Source organism: Dendrobates tinctorius, unplaced genomic scaffold (assembly GCF_039654945.1).
Source record: "Dendrobates tinctorius isolate UK_male_01 unplaced genomic scaffold, ASM3965494v1 ptg000250l, whole genome shotgun sequence".
In the NCBI taxonomy this organism is placed as follows: domain Eukaryota; kingdom Metazoa; phylum Chordata; class Amphibia; order Anura; family Dendrobatidae; genus Dendrobates; species Dendrobates tinctorius.
In genome coordinates this window covers 11827444-11848182 of record NW_027361917.1, presented here as the reverse complement: position 1 = coordinate 11848182, position 20739 = coordinate 11827444, and the positions used below count along the sequence as shown (strand labels likewise).

Sequence of the window (20739 nt, the reverse complement as noted above, 5' to 3'; positions counted from 1 at the left end):
GTGGTCTGTGGATTGTCCTTGACTGTTCTCACCATTCTTCTTCACTGCCTTTCTGATATTTTTCTTGGCCTGCCACTTCTGGGCTTAACAAGAACTGTACCTGTGTTCTTCCATTTCATTACTATGTTCCTCACAGTGGAAACTGACAGGTTAAATCTCTGAGACAACTTTTTGTATCCTTCCCCTGAAAAGCTATGTTGAATAATCTTGGTTTTCAGATCATTTGAGAGTTGTTTTGAGGAGCCCATGATGCCACTCTTCATAGGAGAATCAAATAGGAGAACTACTTGCAAGTGGCCACCTTAAATACCTTTTCTCATGATTTGATACACCTGGCTATGAAGTTCAAAGCTCAATGAGGTTACAAAACCAATTTAGTGCTTCAGGAAGTCAGTAAAAAGTAGTTAGGAGTGTTCAAATCAAGAAAATGATAAGGGTGCCCATACTTTTGCACTGGTCAAATTTTGTTTAAATGCAGATTGCACATTTTCTGTTAGTACAATAAACCTCATTTGAATCCAGAAATATAACTGAGTCCATCAGTTATTAGATATATGAAACTGAAATAGCTGTTGCAAAAACCAAAATTGTTATAAAGAAAAAAGGTTAACATTAATAGGGGTGCCCAAACTTTAACATATGACTGTATAAAAAAAAAAATCACGTGAGAAGAATTGAAGGGAGACTGAAACGTTGCCCTTTTTTTTTTCTTTTTTTTTTTCCTTTGGGTGAATGTATTTTTATAAAATAAAGGTCCATTGTCAGTAAAGGCTGATGGGTTTTGTGCATTATTAGCTGTTTATTAACTTTAAGAGGAAATCGAAATCAAGGCAAACACAAAGACTCCTTGATTGACATTATTAATAGCATATGTTCAATATTTATTTTCATAGAATTGTGTTTTGTGTGTGTTCATGTCAGTTGTAACTATTTGTAAAAATGGCTTGTATTGTGCGTACTTGTACTTTTTCTGTCTGGTGTTACTTAGCAGCTTCGTTCTTTGGAAAACTTTTCTCTTAAAGAATTTGCTGAACTAACGTAGTCACACTCCTGCATCAGATGTGCTTAATGCAACCATAGTCAACTCAAATATGTGTTGTATTTTAATGGTTGTTCTAGCATCGTAAAGGTGTTGAACTAAGATCACAACTTCTTCACATGATAGGAAATGCGTGTTGTCACTTAGGGTGCAACCCCTTTGACCTCCACCAATTACAGGAACTGAGGTCCCAAGCTACCTGTTTAAAGGGATTCTGCCGCCAGGCTTTTTTCTACCTCATCTGAGAGCAGTATAATGTAGGGGCAGACATCCTGATTCCAGAAATGTATTAACACTTATTGGGCTGCTTGCTGTCATTTTAATAACATTTCTGTTTTATCTGCTGTAGATCTAGCAGTTCTCTGAATGCTGAGCTCTTTATAACCCCGCCCACACCTCTGATTAGCAGTTTTCTGTGTACACTGTGCAAAGGCAGAAAGCAGCCAATCGGTGGTAGGGACGGGGTTATACAGAGCTCATGAATATGGAGGACTACCTTGGAGCAGGTTTAGTAATCCTCTAGTGGTGATCTCTTGTTGATAAAACTGATTTTTTTTTCAAAACTACAGCAAGCAGCCCAGTAAGTGACAGCTCGCTGCATTCAGAGTCTTTGTCTCTTATGGTGATCTCAGATTAGGGGGCAAAAACCTGATGTCAGATCGCCTTTAAATGGAGCAGCAGTGGTACATGCGTGCTGCCACTCTACTCATAGGTTATGGGAGTGACAGAGCCAAATTCAGCGCTCGTTTGTCTCCATGACTCCTATAGACTTTTAATGAAGCAGCAATACTAGCATGTGTGACCACTACCCCATTTAAACAAAGGACACATGACCCAATTTTTTTGTGATTGGCCTGGTCCAAGTGATCTGACTCCCAGTCATCACACACCTACCTTATACTTTGGATAGATTTGAAGTTGTATTGGGGTAAAAGCTCTTTTAGGGCGCAGTCAGACGGCTATTACTCACGCAAAGATAGCAAGCCTCAGACTGGCTGTCGGCTCTCCTGACCTGAGTCTGACGGCTTCATATAAATACCGTACACGCTATCATGCTCAGGTCAGGACAGCCAACGGCCAGTCCGAGGATTGCGATGGGATCCTCACGCGAGTAATGCGGCCATCTGACTGCGCCCTTTAGATAAAATATAATTACTCCTTTAAAACAGCTTCTACATACTTCTTGAGATAATGTTATGTTTTCTTTAGGTGAATTTTGAAGAATTTAAAGAGGGATTTGTGGCTGTTCTGTCATCAACTATCAACATCAGCATCTCCGATGATGATGAAAGTAGTTATTTAGAGCCTGGTAAGACAGTTACTTCAGTTTATCTGTTGTGCTATATTGTATAATGTACAGTACAAGAAATGGTTACTAGATATGTGCCAATGTATAGTAATTTACAAATATTTGACAGTAGGAGGCGTTGTAGCCGGTAGTGAGTTGAGGCATTGTCTAAACCTAAGATCTCAATGTATACTATATCCTCACTCCCCTTGAGAAAGCGACCATGTGGATGCGAAACGCGCATTGGGGGTTTTTATCCTCTTTCTGGGTGTCCGTGCATATCTCCTCCGGTAAGCGCTCACTAGTGACATGGCAACTCTTTCCACTTGGGACTAATTTTTTGCATTTGCTATGTCTGGCTTACTACTTTCCCTTATAAAGCCTGTCACATTATGTGGCTCACACTTTGGCTGATCTTATGGGTATGGGTTTATATGCATGGGTTATTTACCCCTATCTATTGGGTGTCTTATGTTTTGCTATCATGCTTTTTGTATTGTATTTACAATGATTGTGATTAAATAAAATTATTACATATTTTTTATAATACTAGAATCTGGTACTCCTTTTGTTCTCCTTTGGTTATTATGCATTTGGAGTGGAATGTGTACCAATATGGCGGCATACCCTTATACATTTCTGCCATGTTTCCCTACTAAGGTATTTGGCACCTTGTTTGTCCTATATCACTTATGTGTAGCCTATGAGGTGTATAAATACTAATGTTCCTCCTGGAGTTACATGATCTTTAAAGAGGTTGTACACTGTGTTCCAAATTATTATGCAAAAAGAGTTTAGGAGTGATAAGGTTAGAATTTTTTTGTTTGTCATTTAAACTCATTGATGGTGATGTGTGTCAGGGCTCTTTATATCACTGATAGCAATTGCAGATACCTGTGCAAATTAGTTTGGCAGGTGTGTCCAAATAAAGGCAAGACTACTTAAGAAGGCTGTTACACATTATTAAGCAGCCTACATTTTTTGCCAAAATGGGAAAGGAAAAGGATGTGTCGGCTCCTGAGAAGCAACAAATTGTGGAGTATTTAGAACAAGGCGTGACTACAATCAACATTGCCAAGACACTTCATCGTGATCATCGCACAATCAAGAAGTATGTAGCTGATTCCCAGCACACACGTGTGCGTGCTGATAAGGAAAAATTGAGGACTCTTTCCAACAGGCAATTGCGTCAGGTTAAAAGAGCAGCTGCAAAAATGCCTTGTCATAGCAGCAGACAAGTTTTTGAAGCTGCTGGTGCCTCCAACGTCCCCAAACAACAAGAAGCAGGGTCCTTCAGAGGTTTGCAGCTGTGCGTAAGCCATCCTGTCGACCACCTCTATCCACTGCACACAAGCAGAAACGGCTCCAGTGGGCCAAATGATACATGAAGACTGACTTCCAAACTGTTTTGTTCACCGATGAGTGCCGTGCAATGCTCGATGGTCCAGATGGATGGAGTGGAGGATGGCTGGTTGATGGACACCCCATGAAAACACGGCTAAGGCGCCAACAAGGAGGAGGTGGAGTAATGTTTTGGGCTGGAATCATGGGGAGAGAGATTGTCGGCCCCTTTAGGATCCCTGAAGGGGTAAAGATGAACTCCATAATCAATGTGGAGTTTCTAAAACAGCACTTCCTGCCATGGTTCAAGAGGAAGAACCGTGCTTTCCGCAGCAAGATCATTTTCATGCATGATAATGCACCGTCTCATGCTGCAAATAACACATCTGCATCTCTGGCTGCTATGGGCATAAAAGAAGACAAACTTATGGTGTGGCCACCATCTTCCCCTGACCTCAACCCCATTGAGAACCTCTGGAGCATCATCAAAACGAGTGTCTATGATGGCGGGAGGCAGTTCACATCTAAGCAACAGCTCTGGGAGGGTATTCTGTTCACATGCAAAACAATTGAAGCACAAACCATCCAAAAACTGACAAATTCAATGGACCAGAGTTCAGAAGCTTCTTTCGAACAAGGCGTCCTATGTGCAAATGTAACATCACCTAGAATAAAGTTTTGACTTGAAAACTGTTTGATTTCATTTTGTAATAAGCTGATAATGCTTATAATTTCACAATTGACCATTTTTTTTTGTTCAAAATAAAAATAAAAAGGTTGAAAACTCTGCTGTGCATAATAATTTGGAACATGCATTTTGAATGTTTTTTACTTTTAAAAATATACTGTTTTCATAGGCAGTTTGTTCAAAAACATTGCAATTATACTAGAATATTAGATGACTGGAAAATAACAATGACTGCAATTCATATAGGTAATTTAGAGAAAATATGAGGAAATATTTTTTGCATAATAATTTGGAACACAGTGTACAGTACTTATAGTATTGGTGACCTATCGTTAACATGGGTCATCACTACCAGATTGGCAGGAGTGCGACACCTGCACCCTCCGCCGATCTACTGTTCCCAGTGACAGCGCTGGCCGGATGTGATCAGTTGCAGAGTGTGAAAGTGCAGCTCCGTCAGCTGCATCGTGTTCACAGTGCGGTACCGCAGCTCCACCCTGTGCATTTGAGTAGGGGCTGATATATAGTACCTGCCTGCAGCCACTATGAAGTTATGTTAAGATTGCACCAAAATAATCATTTTTTGCATTTTCTACAAATTTCCCTTTTTTGTAAATGTAGTAATTCCTGAGGAGGCACAACCTAAACTTGTGAAGGGGAACAAGAGATATGGCCGCCGTACACATCCTGAGCGAGAAGCTGTTGAAAATGAAGCCAACAAGTATTTGCATGACAAGGACCAGAGGAAAAGTCAGCTGAGACGGTCGTCGTCGTTGGAGAGTGTGGAGGTAGGAATCCTTTATGGCAGGAGAACCCGCCACTTCAAGACGCAGGAGGTCTTATTGTGGTATCTGCTTTTAGTCCAAGAAAATGTAAGTTTCAGTAAATGCAGGGCTGGGCATTTCAGCAATTAGACTAGTTTGCCTCCTCGGGATCGACCACATTGATTTTAGGAGAGCCGTGCCGCAGCGCTGAAAGCACGAGCCGGCCACCATGGCAGTGGGTGACATTGCTGCTGACGGGGGTGCCTGAGCCTTTACAGGAGGCGACTCAGGATTTGCTTCAGATTCTCCGTCGCCACAGCACAATCTATTCCCACACTAGTTAGAAACTGAAGTATGATGGAAGCGCAGCAGGTTATTACTAGTGCCTAGAGGATGGTCTGCAGGTAATGAAACCTTAGCCTGTCAGGAAAATGGCATCTCTGGGTGACCTCTGAGGCAGGACAGAGATGGGCACAGCTGTGCGGTACAGAGTGGTAACATGCCTGCCTGACTCGGCCCTGCTCTTCAACATACTGCCTCCCTTGTCACATGCCTCAGATACAGGCAACCTTCAGCAAGGAAAGAGTTACTCTTCAGGGAATGCTGGGTATGTGTAAACTTTCGCCATGGGATCTGTGAGATGTAACGTGCAGACTGCACCATTTTAGGGGATGGACCTATGTGTAATGTCCAGGACTCTCAGAAGCTACATCATGTTTTCAATTCCAGTCACAGTTAGAGCTGCGTTCACAATTCTGCTGGATGCCTGTATGTAGAATCTCGCGTGTTGCACCTATAGATTTGTATATAGCATCACTTATATTATCTGTGTTGAGAGTTACATGTTTTATACTTCTGCCACATCTGAAGTTGTGTTCAGAATTCTGCTGGATTCCTGTCAGCTCTGACTGCGGAGCCTGACTAAGCTCCCAAAGTGACGATTTGCTGCGGTTTTGACGCTGCACATATATTTGGTGCACAAAAAAAGTAGCATCTTGGGCCACTTGCCCACATTAAGTATTTGGTAGTGGGTTTTTTTTTTTTCTTACTTTTTACCCCAGTATATTTTATTATACTATACTCGTTATTTGTGAACCACTATCAGGAGGCTAACAATTGGAGGGAAAGTATAATAGAAACACGTCACCACTGCTGTACTTATCACCCCCTCCTGCTTTTGGCTTATAAATACTGAAGTAAAATACTGAATGTAGCCTTAGGGTACCGTTACACCTAGCGATGCACCAGCGATCCCAACTAGCAATATGACGCGGTCAGGATCGCTGGTGCATCGCTAGGTGGTCGCTAGTGAGCTGCCACACAGGCAGATCTCACCAGCGACATCGCTGGGGACGGGGATCGCTACTTACCTGTCAGACGCGGCGATCCTGACGTCCTGCCGCCCGGCTCCACGCGTCGCTCGTCGGCGCCACAGGAAGCCACCGACGAGGAATGGTCCAGGAGCTTTTCGCGCGATCAGCGATAACCAGCGGGGGAGCCGGTCGGAGGTAAGTATCACATGCAGCGATATCGCTAGCAATATCGCTGCTACGTCACAAAATCGGTGACTTTACAGCGATATTGCTAGCGATATCACAGTGTGTAACGGGGGGCTTTACAGTTCCAGCTAAGTGGATGGGATTTATAAAAAATCTTATACCCTCTGTGTGGTTTTTTTTGTTTTTTTTTTTCGCAGAGTAAATTGACGCCTAGTGCATTTTTGAAATTCACAACATGTTCCTTTCTATGGCTGTAAATGGGTGTTTTATTTGATTATTTGATTTGCAGATTATCCCAAAAAACTTCAATGAGAGGAGGATAGTATGCATGTAAAAAAAAAAACATTTAGTGGCTTTCCACAATGGAAATGCAGTAAAAACGCACATGCCCTGATTAATAATGTTTTATCAAAGCCAAGTGAGTAAAAGTTTCCAAAACATGGCGGTTTTATTTAGAACACGAGATAACTGCCTTTCAGTATCATCTCTATGCTGATGACACACAGATCTACATCTCTGGACCAGATATCACCTCCCTACTAACCAGAATCCCTCAATGTCTGTCCACTATTTCATCCTTCTTCTCTGCTAGATTTCTGAAACTCAACATGGACAAAACAGAATTCATCATCTTTCCCCCATCTCACGTGACCCCCCCCCCCCCCCCAACGAACCTATCCATTACAGTAAATGGCTGCCCACTCTCCCCAGTCCCACAAGCACGCTGCCTCGGGGTAATCCTTGACGTTGATCTCTCCTTCAAACCACATATCCAAGCCCTTTCCACTTCCTGCCGACTTCAACTCAAAAATATTTCACAAATCCGTTCATTCCTCAACCAAAAATCTGCAAAAACCCTAGTCCATGCCCTCATAATCTCTCGCCTTACCTACTGCAACCTCCTGCTCTGTGGCCTCCCCTCCAACACTCTCGCACCCCTCCAATCTATTCTAAACTCTGCTGCCCGACTAATCCACCTGTCCCCCCCGCTATTCCCCAGCTTCTGTCAATCCCTGCACTGGCTCCCCATTGCCCAGAGACTCCAGTACAAAACCCTAACCATGACATACAAAGCCATCCACAACCTGTCTCCTCCATACATCTGTGACCTCGTCTCCCGGTACTTTCCTGCACGCAACCTCCGATCCTCACAAGATCTCCTTCTCTACTCCCCTCTTATCTCCTCTTCCCACAATCGCATACAAGATTTCTCTCGCGCATCACCCCTACTCTGGAACTCTCTACCACAACATATCAGACTCTCACCTACCATCGAAACCTTCAAAAAGAGCCTGAAGACCCACCTCTTCCGACAAGCCTATAACCTGCAGTAACCACCGATCGACCAAACCGCTGCATGACCAGCTCTACCCTCGCCTACTGTATTCTCACCCATCCCTTGTAGATTGTGAGCCTTCGTGGGCAGGGTCCTCTCTCCTCCTGTACCAGTTATGACTTGTATTGTTTAACATTATTGTACTTTTTTTAATTATGTATACCCCTCCTTACATGTAAAGCGCCATGGAATAAATGGCACTAAAACAATAATAATAATAATAATAATAATAATAATAATAATAATAACAAAATGAGTAAAAAAACAAAAGGAAACATTTTTGAGTGTTTTTTTTTTTTTTTTTTTCAAGCATTTTTATTGCAAGTAACCTAAATTGGCTGCAAGATCTGCAAAACCCCCATAAATGCTCATTGTAGGAACCTGGACTTTATACCTCTTCCGTCTCTTGTTGTGTCAATTTTATTATCCTGAATTTACATAATTTTCAGTCAAAGATGAGCTCACGGGTGTTAGGCTGGTCTCAGATTTGCGCTTTTTACATGCAGCGCACAGCGCCGCTAAGCCCCGCCTCCTGCCCGCCCCATCCGGTCATCGCTTCCTACTATCGCACACGGCTGCATGCGATCTGCGCACCCTATCTTTAGCATAGGGTGCGCAGACCGTGTGCTGGTCCTGCGCTAGTAGGATTTTGGTGTGCGCTGCGCACTTTTGAAGGTGTGCCGAGCGCGCCAAAACGCAACATGGTGTTGAACGTCACCCAGGTGCGCTGAGCGATCTCTGTTTACTCTCAGAGATGCCTTAAGTGAAAAACACAAAAAGGCTGAGCCTGTTAGCGTCACAGGTCTCAGAGAAGTGCACGCACGGTATATGGTCACAGGAGCTGCGTCCTAAGCAGAGGGTCTGCATCCGCCTAGACCTACCGTGCGTGCGGCGTCGCAACTGCGGACGCCAAGAGGAGCTGCAGACTGCAGCGCGGCAACAGACACTGCAGCTAGTCGACAATGCCCGGAAGCAGGCGCACTGTCGGACGCTAGCACTGTGGAGGATGCTGTTGTGGCTTGTAGCTTGCCACTGGCTGGCGCTGACTCTATAGATAAGTCCCTATACACACTCGTAATATCAGAGGGAGGGGATCTTAATGAGTCATTCGCAGGTTCATGCATCCTTCACTATTCACACAGTAGCAACTAGAGACTATACTAATGCATGGCCGAGCGGCCATGCGAACCTTTTATAGCCAGAACCTTCCGGAAGCTTCCATATCCCTGAGATGGAACAATCAGATCTGGAGAAGGACCTGGACATGTGGCTCCTGATCTCCAATGGGAGATCGTCTCGTGAGCATGCTCAGTGGAGTAACAGAAGGAATTACCCTCTGGAGTGATTTGCTGCTGAGCAGCCTGCATTGCCATTGCTGACCCAAAGGTGGCAGCAATAGCCAGCCCCACAGAGCAGGTCTGGGCAGAGCGTCTGGGAAGCAGGGATTGTTGAGCAAGACAATTGGAGACCACAGAATGTGAGGCTCTGGATTCCTGTTGAACCGCTGCAGGAACCCGACGCCTTACAACGGGTCTACTAGTAGCTCTGATGAAGCTGGACCTCACATTCCCTGCTGGTTCAGTGACCATGCAGTTGCGAGCAGAAGTGTAAATGCAGCTCTGGATGAGTTATGTAATAAAGATCCTGCAGCTCAAAAAACATGGAATAAGTTACAAAAATTCACACTTTATTATGTTGCAAATGCATGAAAATCAGGCCATGTGCCAGCAGCATCCGATTCTATAGGGGACAAGAATCCACAAATATGGCATTTATTTGGATAAGAATCAATAAAACATTAGACACATTCTATAGATTATTATTATTATATTATCCACTATTAATAATATGCTGCACAACAATTCCTAAAAGCGTAACTGTCATCTATGAAGCGATGCACTAGGCTGCTTAGGACCCTAATGCTCCATGCATATACACAAATCGGTGTGGTGGTGTCAGGAGGAAACATCTACTGGGATTTGCTTGCCCTCTTGGGATCCAATGCTGTGTAATCGCTCAGTCTCCGTTGTTTGGCTGCAGCGGTGACGTCACGTCAACATCACAGCTGCTGATCACTAAGCTCCGTGGCTCTGATCAGATTGTGCTGTCTACATGGACAGAGCTCAGTGATTGTCTGCAGCGATGGCAACATGATGTCATCGTTGCTGCCAAGCAGTGGAGACTCGGTGCTGGACCCAGGGAGGGTAAGCAAAGCTCAGATTTGTTTTTACACTAAACTGTGCTTATAGGGAAAAGTTTTCTGAAATGGGGCAACCCCATAAAAAGGATGTGTCCTAATACTTCATATAGTATAGATGGCTACAGCTAAAGGAACGTGATCTCACCCTGGTAGGGAATTACAAACTGCTTCTCTGTAGCGTTGGCTTGAAAAGTAATATGTGCCTATGACCACTGCAGCCGACTACTGATTTAAGCAGACCGTATTGGTCTCTGCATTCTAAGTGCCAAATATTACGTGATCGAGCTGCAGCTGGCAGAGATTAACTTTCTTTTTTAGTGATTTAGGGAGAAGAATGCATCTTTAAATGGAAAAGCTCCTCTTAGGGACTGCTAGTGGTGTCAGACCTATGGCATGTTCCATAGTACAATGCCCCACTCCCCGCCATGTTTATTGACTAAATGGAAGCCAATGCACTGGAAACCGTTCAGGCTCTAAACTATAATCATTTTTCTATTTCAGAAAAAATAACTGTGTGCCAGGATGTCTTCATCTTCCCACATGCCTAAAAGCAATACTCCCCCCCCGCACCTTTTGAGCTCTACTGTTATTGCATTGGGATCTATCCCAGCCTAGTCCAGAGGGATATACACTATGTGCTCATTCCTGTTTGCATTTCTCCTATGTGACTAATGGACTGTGAGCCGGTCTTAGAATTATCTGTTTTGTAAAGGCGTCTACAGTTTTTTCACATAGAAAATATTCTGAAGAATAGGTGTAAAATATTAGTGTGAAAGCAGCAACCAGATGGCAGGAGAGGTGTCAATACTAGTCTGGGCATGTAGCCTAATCTGTTAATACATTTAGAGTTTTGGCTTTTTATTAGTCAGAAGTGGCCATTAATCTGTCATATATGTAATCTATCTTTTCTATGCTAACCTGTCAATGTGATTTTACAGTAGCTGGACACGAATTGCCGGCTTTTCAAAGGACAGCGGTGTTTAAAAATCGCACAGCACTCGCATGGTGCGAGTGCTGTGCGATATATATTTTTTTTTTTTTAACACACCCATTGACTTCTATTGGGGGATGCGATCCGATTTTTGCTGACAATCGCAGCATGCTGCATTTTTTTTTTTCTTTTTTTACCCCCAAGTCCAATCGTGATCCGATCCGAGCTGGAAAAAAAAAAAAAAAATGCAGACGAAGACACCGTCACAGATTAACACTGGTCCAAATTCAATCCGATATTTTTTTTTTTTTCGGATTGAATTCGTACGATTTCATCGCTAGTGGGCATGAGCCCTATAACATTCTGATCATGCTGAATGAAGCTCACTGCCATGTCACAGCGAACCTCTTGGTGTGTCTTAACTTTTGTTGCCTTAAAGGAGCAGTGTTGTGCACTAACCATCGCTGCAGCGACAATGCACCAATATATATTTATGCCTAGCAGGATTAGAGCAATGCATGATTTATTTTTGTGGGTGCTATCCGTCAGACCCCCAAATGCCACTCTATCCATTTTCTATGGTGCCTCCAGAAAAAGCAGAGCGTACTGCTCATCATCGCTGTAGGGAATGAATGAAGCAACAGTCCAACATATGCATCGGTACTAGTGATCGGACCCCCCACAATCAACAAGTTATCACTTATCCTGTGGGGAAGTGATAACAAAATAATTGCTAGTTTTTATTTTCTGTAAGTCTCACAAATAATGCAATAAAAAGTTATCAATGTTGTAGGTACCCCAGAAATGACCATGTGTGCATTCGCTTCTCTACTGAATACGAAGCCAGCTATAGTGTTTGCAGGGTCTCCGTATTATGGATTCAGCTGATCTATTTGTCTACAGGCATTATTATTTGAAGTTCTAAACACAAGATGGCAGCAGAGGTTGTGAGGTATTGTTACCTGAGAGCTTGGAAGCTGGGTGATATTTGGTTATTACAATGGGATTCTGCCCAGATTTAAGCTGGGGTTACCTGGCGATTTTGGCCGCAGTACGGGTCGCATGGTCAAAGATTGCTATATGCTGCTGCTACATCGCAGCTTAATACATGTGAATGGGGTCATATTGTGTCTTCTAGGGTACTGAGGCCAGCAAGTCCAAAACCAATCCAACGAAGTCAGATTATTTTCTACTTGCTTGTCACGGTTCCCAAGGGATTTCTGCCATTCAACTGCTATATGTTCCAGTATAGCAGCATCACTTAGTGATCTTTGGATGCGTGACCTATGTCGAGGCCAAAGTCTGTGTAGCCCCAGCTTTAGGCTGGCTTTGCAAGTCCACATTTCACAGTCCATGTGCGGACCACTGCTTCTGGATTGTTCGGGGTTCAGTGTATGCCTATGAGGCTGTTTGCTTCAGTCTCTATCCCTGGCTATACCAGAATGGCTTGTGAGGCCAGCCTTGCCTTCAGATTCTGCATCAGAGTCTGAGGTCCTTCTGCTAGCAACGCCTGAGGGTGGGGGTGCTTATAATCCATTCCATGTGGACTAAACCATGAATATTTATTTAGCACTCAGACTCATTGATACAAAGCTGAGTACTAACTCTGTTGAGCTTTTAAGACCACTTTCCCACATAGCGGAAATGCTATTTAATTTTTCTGCAGGTGTCTGCACCAGAATAAGCCATATCAGTGTGCTTTGATAATATGAATACTATATACAGTGGGGAAAAAAAGTATTTAGTCAGTCAGCAATAGTGCAAGTTCCACCACTTAAAAAGATGAGAGGCGTCTGTAATTTACATCATAGGTAGACCTCAACTATGGGAGACAAACTGAGAAAAAAAAATCCAGAAAATCACATTGTCTGTTTTTTTTTTTTTTCATTTTATTTGCATATTATGGTGGAAAATAAGTATTTGGTCAGAAACAAGCAATCAAGATTTCTGGCTCTCACAGACCTGTAACTTCTTCTTTAAGAGTCTCCTCTTTCCTCCACTCATTACCTGTAGTAATGGCACCTGTTTAAACTTGTTATCAGTATAAAAAGACACCTGTGCACACCCTCAAACAGTCTGACTCCAAACTCCACTATGGTGAAGACCAAAGAGCTGTCAAAGGACACCAGAAACAAAATTGTAGCCCTGCACCAGGCTGGGAAGACTGAATCTGTAATAGCCAACCAGCTTGGAGTGAAGAAATCAACTGTGGGAGCAATAATTAGAAAATGGAAGACATACAAGACCACTGATAATCTCCCTCGATCTGGTGCTCCACGCAAAATCCCACCCCGTGGGGTCAGAATGATCACAAGAACGGTGAACAAAAATCCCAGAACCACGCGGGGGGGACCTAGTGAATGAACTGCAGAGAGCTGGGACCAATGTAACAAGGCCTACCATAAGTAACACACTACGCCACCATGGACTCAGATCCTGCAGTGCCAGACGTGTCCCACTGCTTAAGCCTGTACATGTCCGGGCCCGTCTGAAGTTTGCTAGAGAGCATTTGGATGATCCAGAGGAGTTTTGGGAGAATGTCCTATGGTCTGATGAAACCAAACTGGAACTGTTTGGTAGAAACACAACTTGTCGTGTTTGGAGGAAAAAGAATACTGAGTTGCATCCATCAAACACCATACCTACTATAAAGCATGGTGGTGGAAACATCATGCTTTGGGGCTGTTTCACTGCAAAGGGGCCAGGACGACTGATCCGGGTACATGAAAGAATGAATGGGGCCATGTATCGTGAGATTTTGAGTGCAAACCTCCTTCCATCAGCAAGGGCACTGAAGATGAAACGTGGCTGGGTCTTTCAACATGACAATGATCCAAAGCACACCGCCAGGGCAACGAAGGAGTGGCTTCGTAAGAAGCATTTCAAGGTCCTGGAGTGGCCTAGCCAGTCTCCAGATCTCAACCCTATAGAAAACCTTTGGAGGGAGTTGAAAGTCCGTGTTGCCAGGCGAAAAGCCAAAAACATCACTGCTCTAGAGGAGATCTGCATGGAGGAATGGGCCAACATACCAACAACAGTGTGTGGAAACCTTGTGAAGACTTACAGAAAACGTTTGACCTCTGTCATTGCCAACAAAGGATATATCACAAAGTATTGAGATTAAATTTTGTTTCTGAAAATACTTATTTTCCACCATAATATGCAAATAAAATGAAAAAAAAACAGACAATGTGATTTTCTGGATTTTTTTTTCTCAGTTTGTCTCCCATAGTTGAGGTCTACCTATGATGTAAATTACAGACGCCTCTCATCTTTTTAAGTGGTGGAACTTGCACTATTGCTGACTGACTAAATACTTTTTTTCCCCACTGTATATAGATAGATATATTATTACTTTTTTGTGCAGATTTGAAGGAGTTTTTTTTTCCTTTTTTCAATACCGAAATGTAACAGCTTGAAGGAAAAAATGCACCAAAAAAGTCGTAGAATTCAACAATGTCTTTAATTTTTCAATGAGCGTGAGTTTTCATGAAATCCCATTCACTTTGCTTAAACAGTTACAGTAACTGCAGCATTATTTTATTTTATGTTTGTTTTACTCGCTTATATAGCTCAATTAACTCAATAGCGTTTTACAGACTTCACCTACACTTTCCTCATTGGGGCTCACAATTTACCGTATTCCCCTTATCAGTATGTCTTTGGAATGTGGGAGGAAACCCAGGCAAACACATAAAACCTCCTTGCAGATGTTGTCCTTGGTGGGATTCGAACCCAGGACTCCAGCGCTGCAAGGCTGCAGTGCTAACCACTGAGCCACCGTGCTGGAGCATTAGAAAAAGTTTTTATGAAATCTCCTTAAACTCTGCAATATCTATACTGCCAACACAGCTCAAATCAAATTTCTTAAAAAAATCTTGGTCAAAATCTCACGTCTTCCACCCCCTAATAATTCTCGGAGGAGACTTTAATATAATGTTCTCTTAACACAAGGATAGACTTTCGCTAACTGATAGGCCTCCATCCCCATCCCAAACTCCATTCTCCAGAGAATTCTGCAAATTAATTCATTGATATTCTGTTTGATTACTGGAGAATTAACCACCCTGAAGACCGATCCTTCTGCTTTTTTTTTCACCACCTCATGACACCCATACTCACATAGATTCCTTCTTTGGAAATGCTCCTCTATTACACATGCTTATAGGAGCAGAGATGTGTCCCATGACATGGTCTGACCATGCACCAATAGAGACTTCACCAATTGGGTACAGATTCCTCAATTTGTACCCACTCTTATCATTGGAAACTTAATAAAACCTTTTTAAATAAATCTTCCATCAAGGAAGAACTACTTTCTCACTTACAAAACTATGGACTTAAGGGATCAGTCTCCTCTGAAGCAATAGTATCGGAGGCTCACAAGACAGTTTTCCATGGTCAATGTATCGCAATGGGAGCCAGACTTAAAATTGATCATAAAGTTAAACAGCAAGCGCTAATTACACAGGTCTGCAGAAAATAAAATTTAAAGAGCAGTTTTGGTTATTCCGCGTAATTTTTGTTTTTTGGTGCTCTGAATCCGAAAATGACCTCCATTTTGTCATGGGACATCATGTTTCCTGATAATTTAGGTAACTTTGTTAAATAAGGCAATACCGTAAAATAAATGAAAATAGACTTATAAAAAAATTTTATTACAAATTTTTCATGAAAATCATTTTTAAATGGAATTGAGCTCACTAAAATCATTTTTTTTCCCCCTTTGAGGCTCCTCTTGGTACAATTACACTTGTGAGTAGCATCTGGAATGTCTCTCTGAAGCATCCAACAGTAGTCTGCCATCATTGTAATGCTCCATTTTCCCTGGTATCTTCTTTCCATCTCTTTAATGTCCTGGTGGAATCGTTCACCTTGCTCTTCACTCACAGCTCCCAAATTTTCAGGAAAGTAGTCAAGGTCGGAATGGAGGAAATGCACTTTCAAACTCATCAGGCAACCTAAAGCTTGAAATGCTTTCAGCATTTATCCGACGATCTTTTTGTAGTCAAGATCTTTTTAATTACCTAAAAATTTCTCTACAACCTCTTTAAATGCAGTCCACAATTCTTTTTGAGGGTACGTCATGGTATTGACAAACTGTTTATCAGCTATAATCCTTCTAATGTATGGTCTAACGAACACACCTTCCTTCAATTTTGCCTCCGAGAGGTTTGGAAACTTGGTGACCAAGTATTTGAAGCATTCCCCATCTCTTGGAAGTGATTTTACAAATTGCATCATCAAGCCCAATTTTATGTGAAGAGGGGGTATAAGAACTCTATAAGGCGGTACCACAGTTTCTCGGAGGATGCTTTTTTTTCACCGACTGTGAGTATCCTCGGCTTCCAACTCTTCTTGGTCCAATGATTTTGTCGGTCTCCACTGTCCCACAGACACAGAAAACGAGGGTATTTGTTATACCCAGCTTGTTGCCAAAGCAGCATGCACAAGACCTTCAAATCCCCCCCACACTTACCAACCATGGTCATGTTTAAGTTTACGAAGAACCAATTACAAGTTCTCGTAGGTTTCCTTCAAGTGTACGGAATGACCTACAGGGATGTAAGCGTAAAAACTGCTGTTGTGGAGTAAAACTGCTGTGAGACGACTTTTTGAAGAATCTGTAAAAAGACGCCATTGCGCTGAATCATATTGGATTTTGAATTGACTCATCAAACCTTTGACATTGATGCAATAAACCAACTTGTCTTCCTGGGCAAATTAAGGCACAAACTCTTTTTTTACGTTTTTACGATGTCTGAACCATGAAAAAGACACTCCTGGTAACATTAAATTCCTGCTTTTGATCCTTGATCCAAGTAACTCATCGGCATCTTTGGGAAGATTCAAGTCTCTTACTAAATCCTTCATCTCCTCCAGGGATAAAAATTTTGGAACATAAAGTTCAGCCCACCATATAAGACATCTTGGACAGTTCGGAGCACGGAAATGCTGTGTCAGGGCGTGACGTAATCAATAAAAGGAAGGATCCAGCTGAACGAAATAGTGAAAAAAATTTGTGGTCCTTTATTCACTGAGAAACATGCTCAATAGAGGATAAAAAACACCAGCGTAAACAGTTCATGAAATGCGATTCCAACGCGTTTCTGGTGACTAGGCACCTTTAATCATGAAATTTAATTTTTGGTCGGTTGGCCACTCCTGGGAAGGCTCACCAATGTTCCATGTTTTTGCCATTTGTGGATAATGGCTCTCATTGTGGTTTGCTGGAGTCCCAAAGCTTTAGAAATGTCTTTATAACTTTTTCCAGACTGATAGATTTCAATTACTTTCTCATTTGTTCCTGAATTTCTGTGGATCGCAGTATGATCTCTAGCTCTTGAGGACCCTTTGGTCTACTTCACTTTGTCAGGCATATCTTATTTAAGTGTTTTCTTGACTTAAGAACAGGTATTCCAGTAATTAGATCTTGTGTGGCTAGGGAATTTGAACTCCGCCTGCCAGAGATGTGATAAACCATGGTGGGGGGCAATATCTTTTTCACACAGAGCCCTGTAGGTTTGGATTTCTTTTTCCCTTAAGGCCCCTTTACATTTAACGATGCACCAGCGATCCGACCACGATACAACCCGGTCAGGATCGCTGGTGCATCGCTAAATGGTCGCTAGTGAGCTGCCAAACAGGCAGATCTCACTAGCGATGTAGCGATGCTGACGTCCTCCCCCCGCATCCACGCGTCGCTCGTAGGCGCCAGCAGGAAGCGCCTGACGAGAAATGGACCCGGCCAATCTCGCACGATCAGAGACAGACAGCGGGGGAGCTGGTCGGAGGTAAGTATCACACATAGCGATATCACTAGCAATATCGTTGCTGCGTCACAAAATCGGTGACGCTTTAGCGATATTGCTAGCGATATCGCCATGTGTAAAACCCGATTTAGTTTTTAAATTAAGGTCTTTATTACTATTTTGTGATTGCTTGTGTTATTAGACAAAGATAATGAAATTTATTTAGTGATCTGAAACATTTAAATGTGACAAGCACGCAAAAGAATAGGAAATCAGGAAGGTGCAAACACTTTTTCACACAACTGTATATTCTGAGTATTTCTCACAACTATATTCACTCTCTGATCTCTCCTCATCTAGACTATTTACAACGGATAATCTCATTACTTTTCTAGACTCATGCCACCTACCCACTCTCACTACAGAGGCAAGTACAGCTATGAATGCACACATTACAGAAGAAGAGATCAAGGATATAATATATCTACCAAACAGGAAAGCACTGGGGCCAGACGGTTTACACTACTTATAATATAAAACCTTCCAAAATGAACTTCTTCCGACCACGACGCCCCTTTTTAATTACTTAAATGGATCTCCCATTCCTGAATCCATGCTACATTCTTATATGACCTTAATACCTAAGCCAGATAAGGATAGAATGGATTGTAAGAACTATAGGCCCATCGCCCTCCTTAACCAAGACATCAAAATATTTACTAAACTTCTTGCAGTTCGTTTTAATCTTTACCCTCTAGGATTCATAAGGATAAGGTCAGTTTTATACCATTTAGACAGGAAGGTTACAATACTAGACGGACAACTGACCTTATAGCTATAGTCCAAAAACCCAAACATCCTACTCTCCTCAAAAGCTTAGACTCAGGGCGTTTGATCACCTCAGATGGCCATCCATGCTTAAAGCCCTTGAGGTATATGGAATAAAGGGTCCTAAACCATCTGCAATAATTAGGCTTCCCCATAGTTCTCCCAAAGCATTTACAATAAAGAACGGCACTAGACAGAGGTGCCCATTATCTTCAGTACTCTTGTCTTGTGCATTGAGACCCCTTGGAGGGGGGGGGGGGGGGGTCTGGGTGAAAGATGGAGAAATCAAACTTTCCCTCTTGGTGGATGACAGTCTCTTAACCCCAACTAACCCCCAAATTTCTCTTGCTAACCTATATTCCCTTCTAGTAGAATTTGGTAACTTGTCAGGTTAGAAAACAAATACAACTAAAACAGAAGCTCTCCCAATAAATGTATCTGATCCCCAATTGAATCTCCTCTGCAAGAACTTCAGCTCTCACAGGAAAGATGATACTCTTAAATATCTAGGAATTAATCTTACATCATCGTTTTCAACTCTATAAAAGTAACTTTCCACCACTTTATAAAGAAATACTCTCTTTTGACACGATTGATGTCCCTACCTTTATCTCTGTTTAGCCGTATTTCAGCAATAAAGATGACCATCCTTCCAAAACCACTATACTTATTTGAAACGTTACCCATACCTGTTCCACTCAGTTAGTTACTCCAAGCAGCTACTTTTGAGGTTCATATGGCAGAAAAATGTCAAAGAATTTCAAGGTCAATCATGCAGTTGAGTAAAAATACGTGTAGTTTGGGAGTTCCTCACAGTTAACACTATTATTGGGCTACTTATTTATGGAGAATCCAATCATGGTCATGTAAAACAGCCTATATAAAATGGATGGAAATTGAAAAACTGTGGCACATCCTAACTCTCTGTTATGGAATGGTCCGTATAATGGTCCTTCAAATGAACTCTTAGGCCCAGTGACCCTCACCAGAGACATTGGAAGGCTTGCTCTAATTCAAATTATCATCTACAATCTCCCCTTACATCCTTTTTATTTTACCCTGATAGCACAGTGCAGGAAACTCCCAATTGTAGAAGTGCTGATATAGGACACGATGTGATCCTTCTGAGCCTGCATTGAATACCCTGCAGGGGAGCTAGCGAACTCCTAAGGGACCTCATCCACTGCCAGTTTGTACTCCCATTGTATACTGAGTACAGACAAGTAGACTTAAGCAGTAACCAGTGAACTGAAGCCAAATTGCTTAATAAAAAAATGATTTGCAAAGTTAAATTAATACTGGATAGCAAAAATTGCCACGTTTCGTTAGTCTTTAAGGTCATGTTCACTCATAACTTAAATACTGCAGTTTATTTTACATGTTTTCTGCTTGCGTCCGCATCATAACGCAATAATATAATATGCAGATTTGAAGAAGCGTTTTTTTTTAATGCATATTTTTTTTAAAGTACAGAGAAGCATTGGTTCTGCACTTAAAAATGTAGCTGTTTTTACATACATTTTTTTTTTCCCAGTTCCCTATAGAGAATAATGCACTACAAAACACACGTTCAGCAGCATCTTTTATGCACACCATGGTTATGAACTTTTGTGAAATCACAAGTGGGAACATGATGGACCGATGGGGATTACAGAGGCAGCCCCTTCTGTCTAACCATCTAAATGCAATGGCTGCTATTGACCACAACATCAAAGGGGTTAAATTGCTTTGAGAGTTGTCTGGCAGCGGCTTTTCCTCGCTGGCTGGCAAAGTGAGGAGCGGTAATGGCTGTGTGCTGAAGGAGCGTATGGCTGCCATAAAACATAGACTTGACAGACGGGTGGAGTACATGAATAAGAATTTTTATACTGGTCCAAACATGTATTCTGGTAAAGCTGCGGGAGCACAAGTTATGCTTTCAATTACTTGTACAGATCAGCCCATGTCTGAAAAAAATTACTACTTTCCTAGAAATTTTTTTTTTTTTTTTTACTGCAGTGTTACATAGCTTAATAATTGCAATGCAATATCTTGTTACAGCTGATGAGTTTAACCTATGAGGATCTTTTAAAA

General features: G+C 42.2%; 1 protein-coding gene across 2 annotated transcripts in view; it reads left to right on the top strand.

Moving 5' to 3' along the window:
* The window catches only part of NINL (ninein like), a 232276-nt gene that overhangs the window by 100766 nt on the left and 110771 nt on the right, over positions 1-20739 (top strand). For both annotated transcript variants that reach the window (XM_073557474.1, XM_073557475.1), the window contains exons 3-4: positions 2249-2348; positions 4978-5144. In XM_073557474.1, coding sequence (XP_073413575.1) covers positions 2249-2348; positions 4978-5144 — 267 coding nt within the window. The remainder of the gene's footprint in view (positions 1-2248; positions 2349-4977; positions 5145-20739) is intronic.